This window comes from Rattus norvegicus, chromosome 1 (assembly GCF_021556685.1).
Source record: "Rattus norvegicus strain SHRSP/BbbUtx chromosome 1, alternate assembly SHRSP_T2T, whole genome shotgun sequence".
In the NCBI taxonomy this organism is placed as follows: Eukaryota; Metazoa; Chordata; class Mammalia; order Rodentia; family Muridae; genus Rattus; species Rattus norvegicus.
The window spans coordinates 196,222,369-196,234,488 of NC_141534.1; the positions used below are offsets into that span (position 1 = coordinate 196,222,369).

At 44.9% G+C, this 12,120-nt stretch overlaps 1 protein-coding gene across 1 annotated transcript in view; it reads right to left on the reverse strand.

Moving 5' to 3' along the window:
• Nucleotides 1-873: 873 nt before the first annotated feature.
• Nucleotides 874-12,120, reverse strand: part of Mcmbp (minichromosome maintenance complex binding protein) — a 45,001-nt gene continuing 33,754 nt past the window's right edge. The window contains exons 10-16 of the mRNA NM_001039608.2: nucleotides 11,970-12,093; nucleotides 9,949-10,066; nucleotides 6,775-6,940; nucleotides 5,723-5,856; nucleotides 4,400-4,564; nucleotides 1,911-1,999; nucleotides 874-1,259 (exon numbers count right to left, since the gene is read on the reverse strand). Of these exons, the coding sequence (NP_001034697.2) occupies nucleotides 1,133-1,259; nucleotides 1,911-1,999; nucleotides 4,400-4,564; nucleotides 5,723-5,856; nucleotides 6,775-6,940; nucleotides 9,949-10,066; nucleotides 11,970-12,093 (923 nt within the window). The 3' untranslated portion in view covers nucleotides 874-1,132. The remainder of the gene's footprint in view (nucleotides 1,260-1,910; nucleotides 2,000-4,399; nucleotides 4,565-5,722; nucleotides 5,857-6,774; nucleotides 6,941-9,948; nucleotides 10,067-11,969; nucleotides 12,094-12,120) is intronic.

The window sequence follows — 12,120 nt, forward strand, 5'->3', positions numbered from 1 at the left end:
TGAAGATTCTTGCTGCCAAAACTGCCATTATACTACATTTACTTGCAAATTATAAGTACTAATTTTTGTTCATTTGAAAATATGTACATCAAAACGAATTGGTCTAAGGAAAACCTACCTATAACTGCATGGCCTTTACTGCAGTGGTAAACGATGTTACTTATATATTAAAAGCTCAGAATCCAGTACATTCATCAAATCAGCTACAAAATGAGGAAAATGAAGAAGTCCCTGCCCCCACAGGCCGGGGATGTAGCTCAATGGACACCACACTTCTCTAGTGTGTATGAGAAGCTAGGGTTCCACACAGCACCAAAAAGATTACCTTCCCCTCAATCTTCACTGTCCAGTAGCGTCTTTCATGTTTGCACAGTGTTCTATGGGAGCAGTACTCCCTTCAGTCCCACAGAAGACAGCTGCAGATGCAGGAGGTGAGAGAGTTAAGGACAATGTAGTGATCGTCACAAAGCTGCATTTATTCCATTAAAAGATTCTCGTGTTCTGAGAATGTCCTTTATGAAGACAAAATAGTGATCACAGTGTTTTGTTTTCGTTCCTTCTTTCAAATGACTTGGCAAAATCATTTGGCAACCCTACCCCAGAGAGCTTTGGAGGTGTTACTCGTCTGGAAATCTGATAGCCGGGAAGCACTGCCGTGGGAAAGCCTAGTTCTGTGGACTGTCAGAGCTGGGAAGTGGGAAACCGCTTCTGTGGCCAGTGTATAGAAAATGACACGAGAGAAGTCACACCTGGACTTGACACTCAGACCAGTTCTGAATTAACACACTCTTCACACAGCTCTGCAGAGGACGCTGGCACTTCAGTCTGGCCTAAGATGTAGCCGTGGCTAAGGAAATGGTGTGATCAGCAACATTAGCATTGTTAAACTTTTAATATCAAATACATTTTATACATCATAACTAGTTATAAAACAAACTCCAAAACTCCATAAAACCAGTAAGGTGAAAGCCCTTACAGAGAATCATATAAACTTTAGGTGTCACTAGACTTGATTTCAGGGAAAGTCCTTGTTCTTTTGGATACAAATGATCTATAAAACAATGTGGTATAAAGGACTCTGGGTTACCCAGCATGAAGGCTGGAGCCTGCCACTCACTTCCAGTTCAGAGCTCTAAAGCTCGTTCCCATTCACGCTCTTCTGCTGCTGGAGCCTGCTTCTCCTGGAGTGCTCCAGCTGCTTTGCTCTGAGCCATCGCTCTCTGGAGAGTGTTGTCTGACCCGCGCTCAGAGACAGAAACCTGGTTTGAAATTTAAAAGTTACCTAGAGTTAGGATGATTAGCTTATAACTAGGAAAGCATGCCGGTGTGTGCCCCCTTTCTCTTCTCACTCCCCTACCCACCCCCCTCTTAGAATCAGGAAACCTTTGGAGGCCTATCGGGAGGCATGAGTCTACTGCTGGGGCACATATGCAAAGGCCGAGTGTGACCTCACAAAGAAACCCCTAAAGAACCAGAATTAGAGGAGGCTCGCTCTTCGGAGCGTAGAGAGCAAGGCTGCCCTACTGCTGAGGTCCTGCTAAGTCACCCTTAATAAACACTTTCACTGGGCGGGGCTTTTCATTTAACTTTTTCATGTCTGCGCTTTTATGGTGGACCAAGTCTGACATCAGGAGTCTTTCTCAACAACTCTCTTCCTTCTTTGTTGAGCTCAGGCTGGCTGTCGTGACTAGGCTAGCCAGTTTGCTCTGGATTCCTCATGGCTGTGGCCACACATACACAGATTTAAAGCAGGATCTGAACTTCAATCTTCAGACAAAAGCTTTGTCCATTTGTTCAACCCTAGATGTCTTTGAAAGGAAAAGTCCCTTCGTTTTTAGAATTGTGCCTCAGATACTGCTGAGTAAGTCAGAAGTGCACACAGCCAAGGTGATCTGGACGAGTACACTTACCGAGCCACCACAAGCAACTGGTGGAGATCATCAGCCGTGATACTCTGAGGGTCATTTTTACGCATTTCCACAAAATCATCTTCAACTGCCTATATCAAGAGTAATAATACACCTGTAAAAGTATTCCTTCAGAACCTCCTAAGTGCATTTCAAAACAATTTCCTTACTTTTTATAGAGAAAAAGAAACATGGTCCTTGACTGAGGTAAAGTAATGGTGGGCAAATGGGGTTAAGATAGATAAAGAGAAGAAACACCAAAACTTAAGCCCCATTACAAAATGCAGCATGGAAGACATTCTACGTCCAGCCTAGCCCCGTTAGGGATGCCAAACAAGCACAGAAGCCAGCATCCACTCCAGTGTGATGCTGCACACCTGGAATCCCAGCACTGAGGAAGCTGAGGGAGAAGCACCACAGGTTACAGGCCTGCCTGGGTCTAATACAGCAGAGTACAACGGCTGGAGTCAATTCTGTTAAATCCATGGAATTTCCAGTAACTTGGGTACCATTTATGCAAGAACACAAGTGGCTCTTGGTAAGAACGTTGAGTCTGTGACATTTGAGCTTGCTTTGTTTTCACACCCAATGCCCACCTCAGGTGATGGCTTTGGCAGGGCTGGAGTTCCTTCACTGATGCTCTGCTCTGCAAGGCTGTCCTTACTGATCGAACTTGAAGCCTGTTACAGCTTTCTACTGTGGTTACTACTCCTACCTTTCTATATAAATGAAGCTCTAGGAACGGATTATTTATACACACACATTATGTTTCCCTTACACAGTGCATGTGAGACCAGGTACTAGCTCCAGTTACTGGGGCTCAAGCATGCATCACTCTTGGAAAGGGGGGAGGACTGCATAAAGAACTAGTGGAGGATTTGTGAACAATGCCTCATCAAGCAGAGACCATCAATGGTAATGTTTAAAAAGAAGCAAAGAAGAAAATTCTATAAATAAAAGGTAAGGCAATAACAGCAGTGATTGTGGAAAATTCAAGCAGGCACAAAAATTAGTCAGACTTCAGATAGGTGACCAAAGGCTCTTTAGACTGAAGCAGAAAGAACAATAAGGAAAATGACTAAAGCTTCAAAGATCCGCTGTTCACCACCAAATGCACTGACATAAGTGTGATGCTGGCCAGTGGTTGAGAGAGCATCAAGGACTAAAAAAGACAAACAAAATCACTGGCCCCTAAAACCTTGGAGGGTGCTACAGTGGGCTGGCTTGGTGCTGCTTGTATTATATGCTAATACTGGGTCCTCAGGATGTGGTTGCCCCAGAGTCCAAGCACACAGCCCCAAGTGACTATGTGACCTTGCCCCAAGTTATTTCTGATTGGTGAATAAAGATGCCCACAGCCAATAGCTGGGCAAAAGAGGCATAGGCAGGGTTTTAGGGTTCCTGGGCCTGGGGGTCAGAGAAGAACCAGGAGGGAGAAAAGGAGGTGAATGAAGGCGAAGCCACCATGGATTAGGTGAGTCATGAAAACGTGGCCCCGGGGCTGGCCACTGGAGCAGCCCAGATGAAACACAGTAATAACTCAGGGTTATCAATAGGAAAGTAGATTCTAATAGCACAGAGACTAGATATCGGCCCAGCTCCTGTGCTACTTAAGGCTTATTATAAATATAATGGTTGTGTGTGTCTTTTATTGGGAACTAAATGGTTAACCCAGGATTAGGAATAAAAATTTCTACAACAGGGTGGTAAAGACTTGACCAAAATAATGTACACAGTAAGACACACAGCAAACCACAGCAGGACAGACAGTAGAAACCCAGACTGACAACCCCTCTGGGTTTTGGAGGCCAGCCTGGTCTACATAATGGGATTATATCTGAGGGGTGGGGGTGGGGTGAGGGAAAGAGGGAGAGAGGGAGGGGGAGAGAGAGAGAGAGAGAGAGAGAGAGAGAGAGAGAGAGACTGAGATCTGTGGCACATGCTTAGCCCTCGGTTTGAAACCCAGCATCATTCAACATCATTCCCCTCTGGTTTGAAAGACAAGAGCATATCACAAAGTGATAATTAGTAAGATGATGACTAACTGTACTGTGGATTTATGACACAGGCTAAACTGTGAAATAACACTGTGAATGGGGGATGAAGGACAGACTAGAACGGAGCACACTTTTTGTATTAATGTAGTTAAACCATCTGTCAATCCTGAGTAAAGGACATCACAAGGCTCAGAAACTAACTTGAGGTAGGAGCTAGAGGTGTGAGAAAGAGCGCTGGCTGCACTGACAGAAAGGAGCTGGCTTGATTCCCAGTGCTGAAAATACTTCAACCACACAAAAACAACTGAAATGCAGAAAGAAAGGAGGCTGCTAAGAAAAAGGAGAGAAAATGAACTCTCTTCTAAACAAGACCACACTGAGACTGGAGTCACCCAGCGCTAACCTGCCTAACGAGTGACTGTAGTGACTGTAGTGACTGCAGTGACTGCGTGAACCCCGGAGCATAACAGGATTTCTTGCGTGACTAGAGCTTACCTTGGTTATGTCGTCTGATAAGTTGTAATCCAGGAATCTCAGCAAAGTCAGGTAGATTCGGAACTTGTTGAGCACGGACGGCAGCACAGCTGAGAGCAGGCCGTTCATGTATTCCTCCATATTGGGTGGTATCAGCTGGGGCTGTAAGTGAATCTGGCAGTCTGCCTGGAAAGAGAAAGATCAACTGATTCCCAAGTTCCTACAACTGCCTACACTTCAGAGGAGGCAGCCCTCAGCTTGGAAGGGAATTAGGAAACACAATTTGAGGAAGGGGATATTTTTTAAATCTTAGTGTGCTCAATCTGTCTGGATCCTAAGTCACGAAACCATTGCAATGTGATTTTGGGCTTAATTCCGAGGATCCACATGAATGGAAAGAACCAACTCCTGCAAGTTGTCCTCCAACCTTTACGCAGCAGCTGGTGCACACGTACCCTAACCCCAAACAATGAACGAAAAGAGGAAAACATTAAAACTATAAATTTACTATGGAACTCATGATGGCCTCCAACTTGAGACTGGCCAGGCCTCAGCTTTCACAGTACTGGGATTAGAGGCATGCAACAGGCCCAAAGGGAATCAATTTCCCCCAGACCTGAGGACCGAACTCAGGGCCTTGCACTTGCTAGGCAAGCGCTCTACCACTGAGCTAAATCCCCAACCCCGGGAATCAATTTTTATGCTAACTTACAGAACACTATAGAATTTGGGGGATCTGGGGAACAGGGACAGATGGACAAAGTAAGAGCAGTAGTTTGAATTATTAAGGGGAATTAGTTCTACTCCTTTTTGTTTGTTTGCTTTTCAAAGACAGAGTTTCTCTGTGCAGCCCTGGCGGTCCTGTAATTCACTCAGTAAACACTGAACTCAAGAGATCTGCCTGCCTCTGCTTCCTGAGTGCTGAGATTAAAGGTGTGTGCCATCATCCCACACTTCTATTTCTAGATATGAGAGGTGCCTCTGCCAGTAGCTTCTGTTAAAAATTTTTACATGGAGGTAAAATGAAACTACCAGATTCCCTTGTTCATAATAATTAGCAGCTACGATCTCCCTTTTGAAATCTATGGATGGAATCCAAAGCCCTACACAAGATAGACAAATGTTCCACCACTGAGCTATGCTCACTCTTGGCCAGTCCAAGCCAGCAGGAGACTCTGTCTCAAAATACAGGTTGTATGGTTCCCAAGGGTGACCCCTGGCCGTGACATACATGTGCACAAATGCACCTGCACACACAAACAATATAAAGCGTAAAAGAGGACAAAGGGACAACAATAATCTTTACAGTGTAACCTCCCTCCACTTAACCCTCAGCCATCATACCGGAAGTAGTGACCTCCCCTCGGATGTGATGAGAACGTTGATGTTACATGGGAACTCCATCTGGTGGTAACTGAAGTCATAGTCCACCTTCTGCCAGGTTATGAGATTGCTCAGGGCGGCTACGTTATGAACACCTGGAGAGGGGAGACCGTTACTGCCAGTGATGTGATTTTATCAATTAAGCTGAATGCCAGTAAATCTAATGTTAACTGCATAACAAACCCCACAGACAGTAGCAGGCCAATTGAAACTGTCTGGGTGCCAAAACTCACCCAATGTAATGCCAGACAAAGTGGGGCTCTGCTGAGTTCATGACTTCCTAGGCCATGGCTATAGTGAGATGGGAAAACTACTTCTTTAGAAAGGAAAGTTGTTGGACTTTCTCAATTTACACATTTCTGAGACAGGATTTGATGAAGCCTAGGTGGCTGCCTTGAACTCTTGGTTCTCCTGCCTCTGCCTTCCAAGTGACAGGATTGCAGGTGGGTGCCACCACCCCTGGCTAGAATTTCCTGATTTCATGTTCCTCTTTAGCTTACCCGGTCTTCACTATTTTCCCATCTTCCGTGTGTGTATGTGTGTAGGTGTGTGTGTGTGTGTGTGTGTGTGTGTGTGTGTGTGTATGTGTGTGTGTGTGTGCGTGCGCGCGCGTGCGCGTGTGTGCCTCAGCGTGCTACAGTGTAACCCGCACTCTGTATGTGGAGTGATCTAACACGCTCTTGTTATTTTTTTAACAAGTTCCACAACTGTAGTTAGTTTAAACCTTATGATCGACTTTTCCCCCAGAAACTATGTAAACTGTTAAGAAAGTTACCACAGGATGTACAAAACATTAAATCTCTTTACATTAAATCTCTTCTGTCCTTTCTTGAGCTAATGGGCAGCCAGCAGAATGTCAGAACAAAACAACTGGTGTCCAATGTGTGCTACATGCTTTAGTCACATGCGTATTTAAAAAATACTTGTTAAATGTTGTTTGCCTTAGAAGTCATCGCCAGATCTGGTTAAATGGAGCAAAACCAGAAGAGGACAGCAAGTATCCATGCACATACCTGGCGTGTCCAATTGCCCTTGCTCCAGAAGAGTCTCATCAATGACCAGGGAAGTGTTGTTGGGCAGCTGAAGGAGGCCGCTGACCAGTCGGTTGGCTGTATAGTCTTTGTGGGGAATGAGTTTCAACTGGTTCATGTTTTCTATTGTCATCTGTAGACGGAAAGACTGAGACAGAAGCTGTAATAAGCAAGTTTCTCTATTAAAAAACCCACACCCACAGGCGTGTGTTTAGAGAGAGAACGCCTTTGTTTCACATGGAATGATATCATTTCTAAAACGGAGACAGATGGTCTCTGCAACTCTTAGGAACTATCTGTGGCCACACTCCGAGCCACACCTCTTCTAGCTGCTTATGTCCCACATTTCAGCTGACACAGTGCACGCTGGAGAGGTAAGGGCAGCCAGGGATACAAAATGGTAGACAGCTGTGATAGCCAAACATCAGACAGCCAGAAGTTAAACTTCATTAAGGGACAGGAGCTAGTAAAATGTGAAGACTGTGAGTGACGTCTAGTTGCTGAGGCAAGAACACAGGCTCTGTACATTAAAACAGACCATGGCTCGACTCATTACCAACACTTCAGCCCAACGTAGGGACCCTCCACACCCTGCCTCCAGCCCCCACCACACTCAGCTCCTTCTGTCTGCTCTAGACACATGGAACTCAAGCATGTTCCAGCCTTCAGGAAAGCATGCAGCAAGAGAAGAGGGAAGAGAGAGAACTAGAATTTAGAGAATTTTGTACTTTGGCTCAATTATTCTGAGAAAGGAGGGCAGTGGTTCTTTACAGATACGAATGAAATCCCAGAAGCAGAGCTTGTCAAAAAAGGTGGCTGGCAGCCCATTGGTTGAGAACACTTGTTCTTGTGTAGGGACATGGGTTCTATTCCCAGCACTTATATGGTGGCTCACAACAATCCATAAATCCAGTTCCAGGGGACCCAATGTCACAGGCACTAGACATGTACGTTGCACAGACATACATGCAAGCCAGACACTCATATACAAATTTTAAAAAGTGACCATGTGTTGGGGCTGAGGTTGGCTTTGCCACAGAACCACAAGCAGGACACATGTAATAAGCAGTAGAAGCTGAATGTTCCATTCCAGAGAGAAAAGCACTGAGAAGGGCTGGGGCCAGTGTGCTAAGAGTGACGAAAGGGCAGACAGTCAATGAAATGCAAAATAAGGAAAAGAGACCCTCTAAGCCCTTTCCTCCACCCTCCCTCCCCCAGGTAAAGATGTAATCCTGGCTGCACAGCTGAGACATAGATGGTCTCTGGCGCCATCTTGTGTCTGAGAGTGGTACTGCACCAGCCTCTGCTGGCATCCCTTACACAGGCCCATGCTGCTCCTTAGATTGCCTGTTTTCTATGTAGGAGGACATGACCCCCCAGGCAGTCACCAGTTCTGCTCCAGACTGAGTCTCAGACCCTATTGGAGAGATGGGCATATGTCTTATGCCAGTGTCTGCTATCCCATTTCCAGGGCTTCACTGTTCTGCTGAGAATATTTAAAGCACACACCAGCAATTTGATTTTATACCTCAAAACCAGGAAGTTCTGAGGACAGAGAAGCAATCTCAGGAGACATGGCCTAGGGAACCGCTAAGATCCTATTTCCGGGTCTATGAATGAGTCACGTTTACAGACAGAACAGGCTTTACCACAGAGATGTGCAAACTCCACTGACAGACAGGCTTTCAGATCATGCACCTCAGCTAAGAAACAGACCAGATAAAAACAGCACCGCAGGGGCAAATGTGGAAGCAGAACAGAAAACCTAGGGGTCTCCTGTAGGTTGATGTCTACATGCAGGTGAGGGACAGCACCAGTTAGGTCAAGGCCACGATTGGACAGTAAAATATAAGGTGGGGACAAAGCTTTTGTAAGGCAGGACAGAAGGAGAAGGAGGGAGAATCAAGATGGAGACAGAGGATGACCCAGATCCCGGTGGTCCTGAATTGCTAAGGGAGTTGGGATGGGTTTCTGTAGGCAAATTTATCTTATCTAGTTGGGCAGTTTATATCCTTATCAATTGGTTGTGAGTTTATTGTATTATGGACTGAGATATAAATCTGATGTTGGGTTGCAGTTTGTTGAGTCTTGATTTTAAGGGGTGGTTGGGAGTTTATATCATAACTATTAGGGGGCAGATGTTGGGAACGTAAACAGAGCAGTGGCCGAGCGTTACCAGAGGATAGCTGCTGCTGGGACCAGGGGGTGGATGCTGGGAATGTGAGCAGAGTCCACAGGAAGAGAGCTGCGAGACAGGCGGTCTCTGCATGAAACTGGCATGGCAGAGACTCGCCTTGGGAACTAGATGGTAGAGAGACTGCTGCCAGGCTCAGAGTAGCCTCGGCAGTGTGAGATGGGATGGAGCTTAGCGGGCGAGACCCCTTGCTGACTGAGATGAGAATATCCTGCAGGTGCCATGTGGTCCTACGGTCCGGCTAGCGTGGGATAAAATAATTCCCCCTCTTTTTTTTTTTTTTTAACCAAAATAGTCTATTAATTTAGACACTCAAGAGCACGGCAAAATGCAAGACACTGTCAGTTTTACCACTATTTCCTAATGAATTACTCAACATGTCTTCAGTCTTAATTACTAATGTCAGACATTAGTGAAAGCACAGCCCACTGAATAAGAGGCTCAAAATCCTCAGGACTCTGCTGCTTCTGCAGGGCTTGAAGTGCAGACTCGACAGGCTGTTCAGAAGGACCTGGCTTCACTTCTTAAGTCCCAAAGTGGCCAAAATTTTTAGTTATCAGAGTAAATCCGGTCCTTGAGATCCTGACACAAATGTGCATTCCAGATGCTTCCAGATAGCAACAAGCCCTGGGGCGTGGAGATGGGCCACTTTATTACCTCAGCTGAGAGAACCAGGCTCCTATGATTTAAAGCTTCTTTACACTTCATAATATGCACACAAAGGAACAAACTCACACAGACTGGAAACGTAATTCTAAGGGAGTCACTGCCACTGCGTTAATTTTTAGATTACAGATTTGTGCTGGGTCAATCAGTGAATGCTGGGTGCATTTTAAATTATGTCAATTGGCAGGTCTTGTCCTTTGTAAATGAGACCCACTAGGAACATAAAGTTAATACTCAAGGTGAGTGGAAAACAATTGGGTTTGTCCCACTCATAAGCCTTCATAATATTATCTTACTGCTGGAACAAGATGTTGGATGATCCGATATAGGTGTTCCGTGAAGGTGCTGTTCTGTGGGCAACCACTCAGGTTAACTGTAAATTTTCCCAGTGGAAGTACATCTCTTCTTGTATACCTAGGAGAAGGGAAAGAACACAAAACCAAGGGTAAGATACTGAGACGCCATCATTATAAAGTTTGCAGAAGCAGAGAGATGGCTTAGTAGTTAGAGCACTGGCTGCTCTTCCAGAGGACCAGGGTTCAAGTCCCAGGCCCACGGAATAGCTCACAACCGCCTGTAACTCCAGTTCTAGGAAGATGCCGTCTTCTGACTTCTACAGGCACTGCATGCACAGATATGCAGACAAAATAGCCATACATATAAGGTAAAAATAGACATTTTTTATCTATCAGAACGGCAGTTAAATAATAGCCACTTTGAGGAATGGGGAGAGCATCCCTTATCCAAAATGCTGAGACCTGAAGTGCTTTACAACATTTGCAGATTTACTGGCTAGGCCTGGCTGACATGAGCTGGTGGTCACTGCCTCACCATCTCACTTCAACAGTGTGCCTATGACGCAGGCACGGCAGACTTCCTGAGTTCCGTGCTTTTCCATGAGGGATGTCTAGTCAAGCCAAGACAGAGCTCTGATGTGACCCTGAGCATTACCCGCCATCTTAGCTGCCACCAGGGGACAGGAGATAAGATGCTTTCTATCACAGCATTTATTAAAAAAAGTACAAAATCCTAATGTTTTGGGAAATGGTTACAGTATGGCACAAATCTATAATGAGAGAACATCAGGTCATTAGAAAGCTTAGGAAGAAGGCTGACTATGGTGGCATGCCCTTAATCCTAGCACCCAGGAGACAGAAGCTGAAGGATCTTGATGTAGTTCCAGGCCAGCCTGGTCTACATAGAACATTCTAGGCCAGGACTACATAACAAAACCTATCTCAAAGAGAGAAAAAAAAAAAAAGTATTGTGATAGGCTAACTAAATATTAAATCTAAAAAGCAGGTAAGGATGTGTGTGCTTCAACCACAACTGATGGGCCCACATTACAACATAAACCAAAGAATATGCTCGAGTATTAGATGGGAAAACTGTTGCCCACGTGAAAGATAATTTTCTTCTTGCTTTTCTTTTTGGGGGGGAAAAAAAACCAAAAAACCTGCCAGGTAGTGGTGCTTTAATCTCAGCACTCAGGAGGCAGAGGCAGGTGGACGGATCTCTGAGTTCAAGGGAAGCCTGGTCTACAGAGTGAGTTCCAAGACAGCTCCAAGACACCCTGTCTCAACAACAACAACAACAACAAAAAAAAACAAAACAAAAAACAAAAAAACAAAAAACAAAACAAAAACAAAAACAAATCCCAAACCAACCCAAAAACCCAATATGGTGGAGTGAAAGGCCAGGCCCTAGCTGGGTGTGTGGTGTGCACTTCTAATTCCAGCACTTGAGGCAGAGGCTGGAAGAGACCTGTGAGTTCGACGTTAGTCTAGTCTACAGAGCTAAAGACGAGCAAGGCTAAACAAACAAACAAACAAACAAGCCAAAAACAAAACAAACAAAAAACATGTCTCAAAACAAAAACAAACAAACAAAAACAAAATAAAAAATTGAACCAAAACAGGGTGGAAGCATTAAAGTCAATACACAAACTAAATGTACACAAAGACAGACTTCATTGTTTTATAAGCAGAGCCTGGAGAAGTATACACACATAAACAAGCAAACAGGGTATAGGGAGGAGACCAGGAGATACAACATTTGAAGTATATACAAAATAAAAAATAAAACGAGTGCAGAGAAACCAACAGTTCGTCTTACTCATCAGTCACATCCCATCTGGAGACGGAAACAAATGCGTTATGTGAAACGAAGTAAAGTGGGGAAAGGAGTCTGTGTTTGGTGCAGCATTTGTAAAAACCCACTTGAAGACAAAGCTGATTTACTAAAAGACACAAACAAACATCACGGCTGTTCCCTTCTTTCTCCCACACCCCAGTTCCCAGGAAGAGCACAGACTTACACGGTGGAGATGAGATGCAATATAAGGTATTCAGCAGCCAAACTGTCTCCCAAGAGTGCATGAGTGAGGAATCCAAGCAGCTCTGCTCTGACTGGAGACAACTCGGACATGAAATTGGACACAACTGCAGAAGGAAGGAATGGCCAATGAG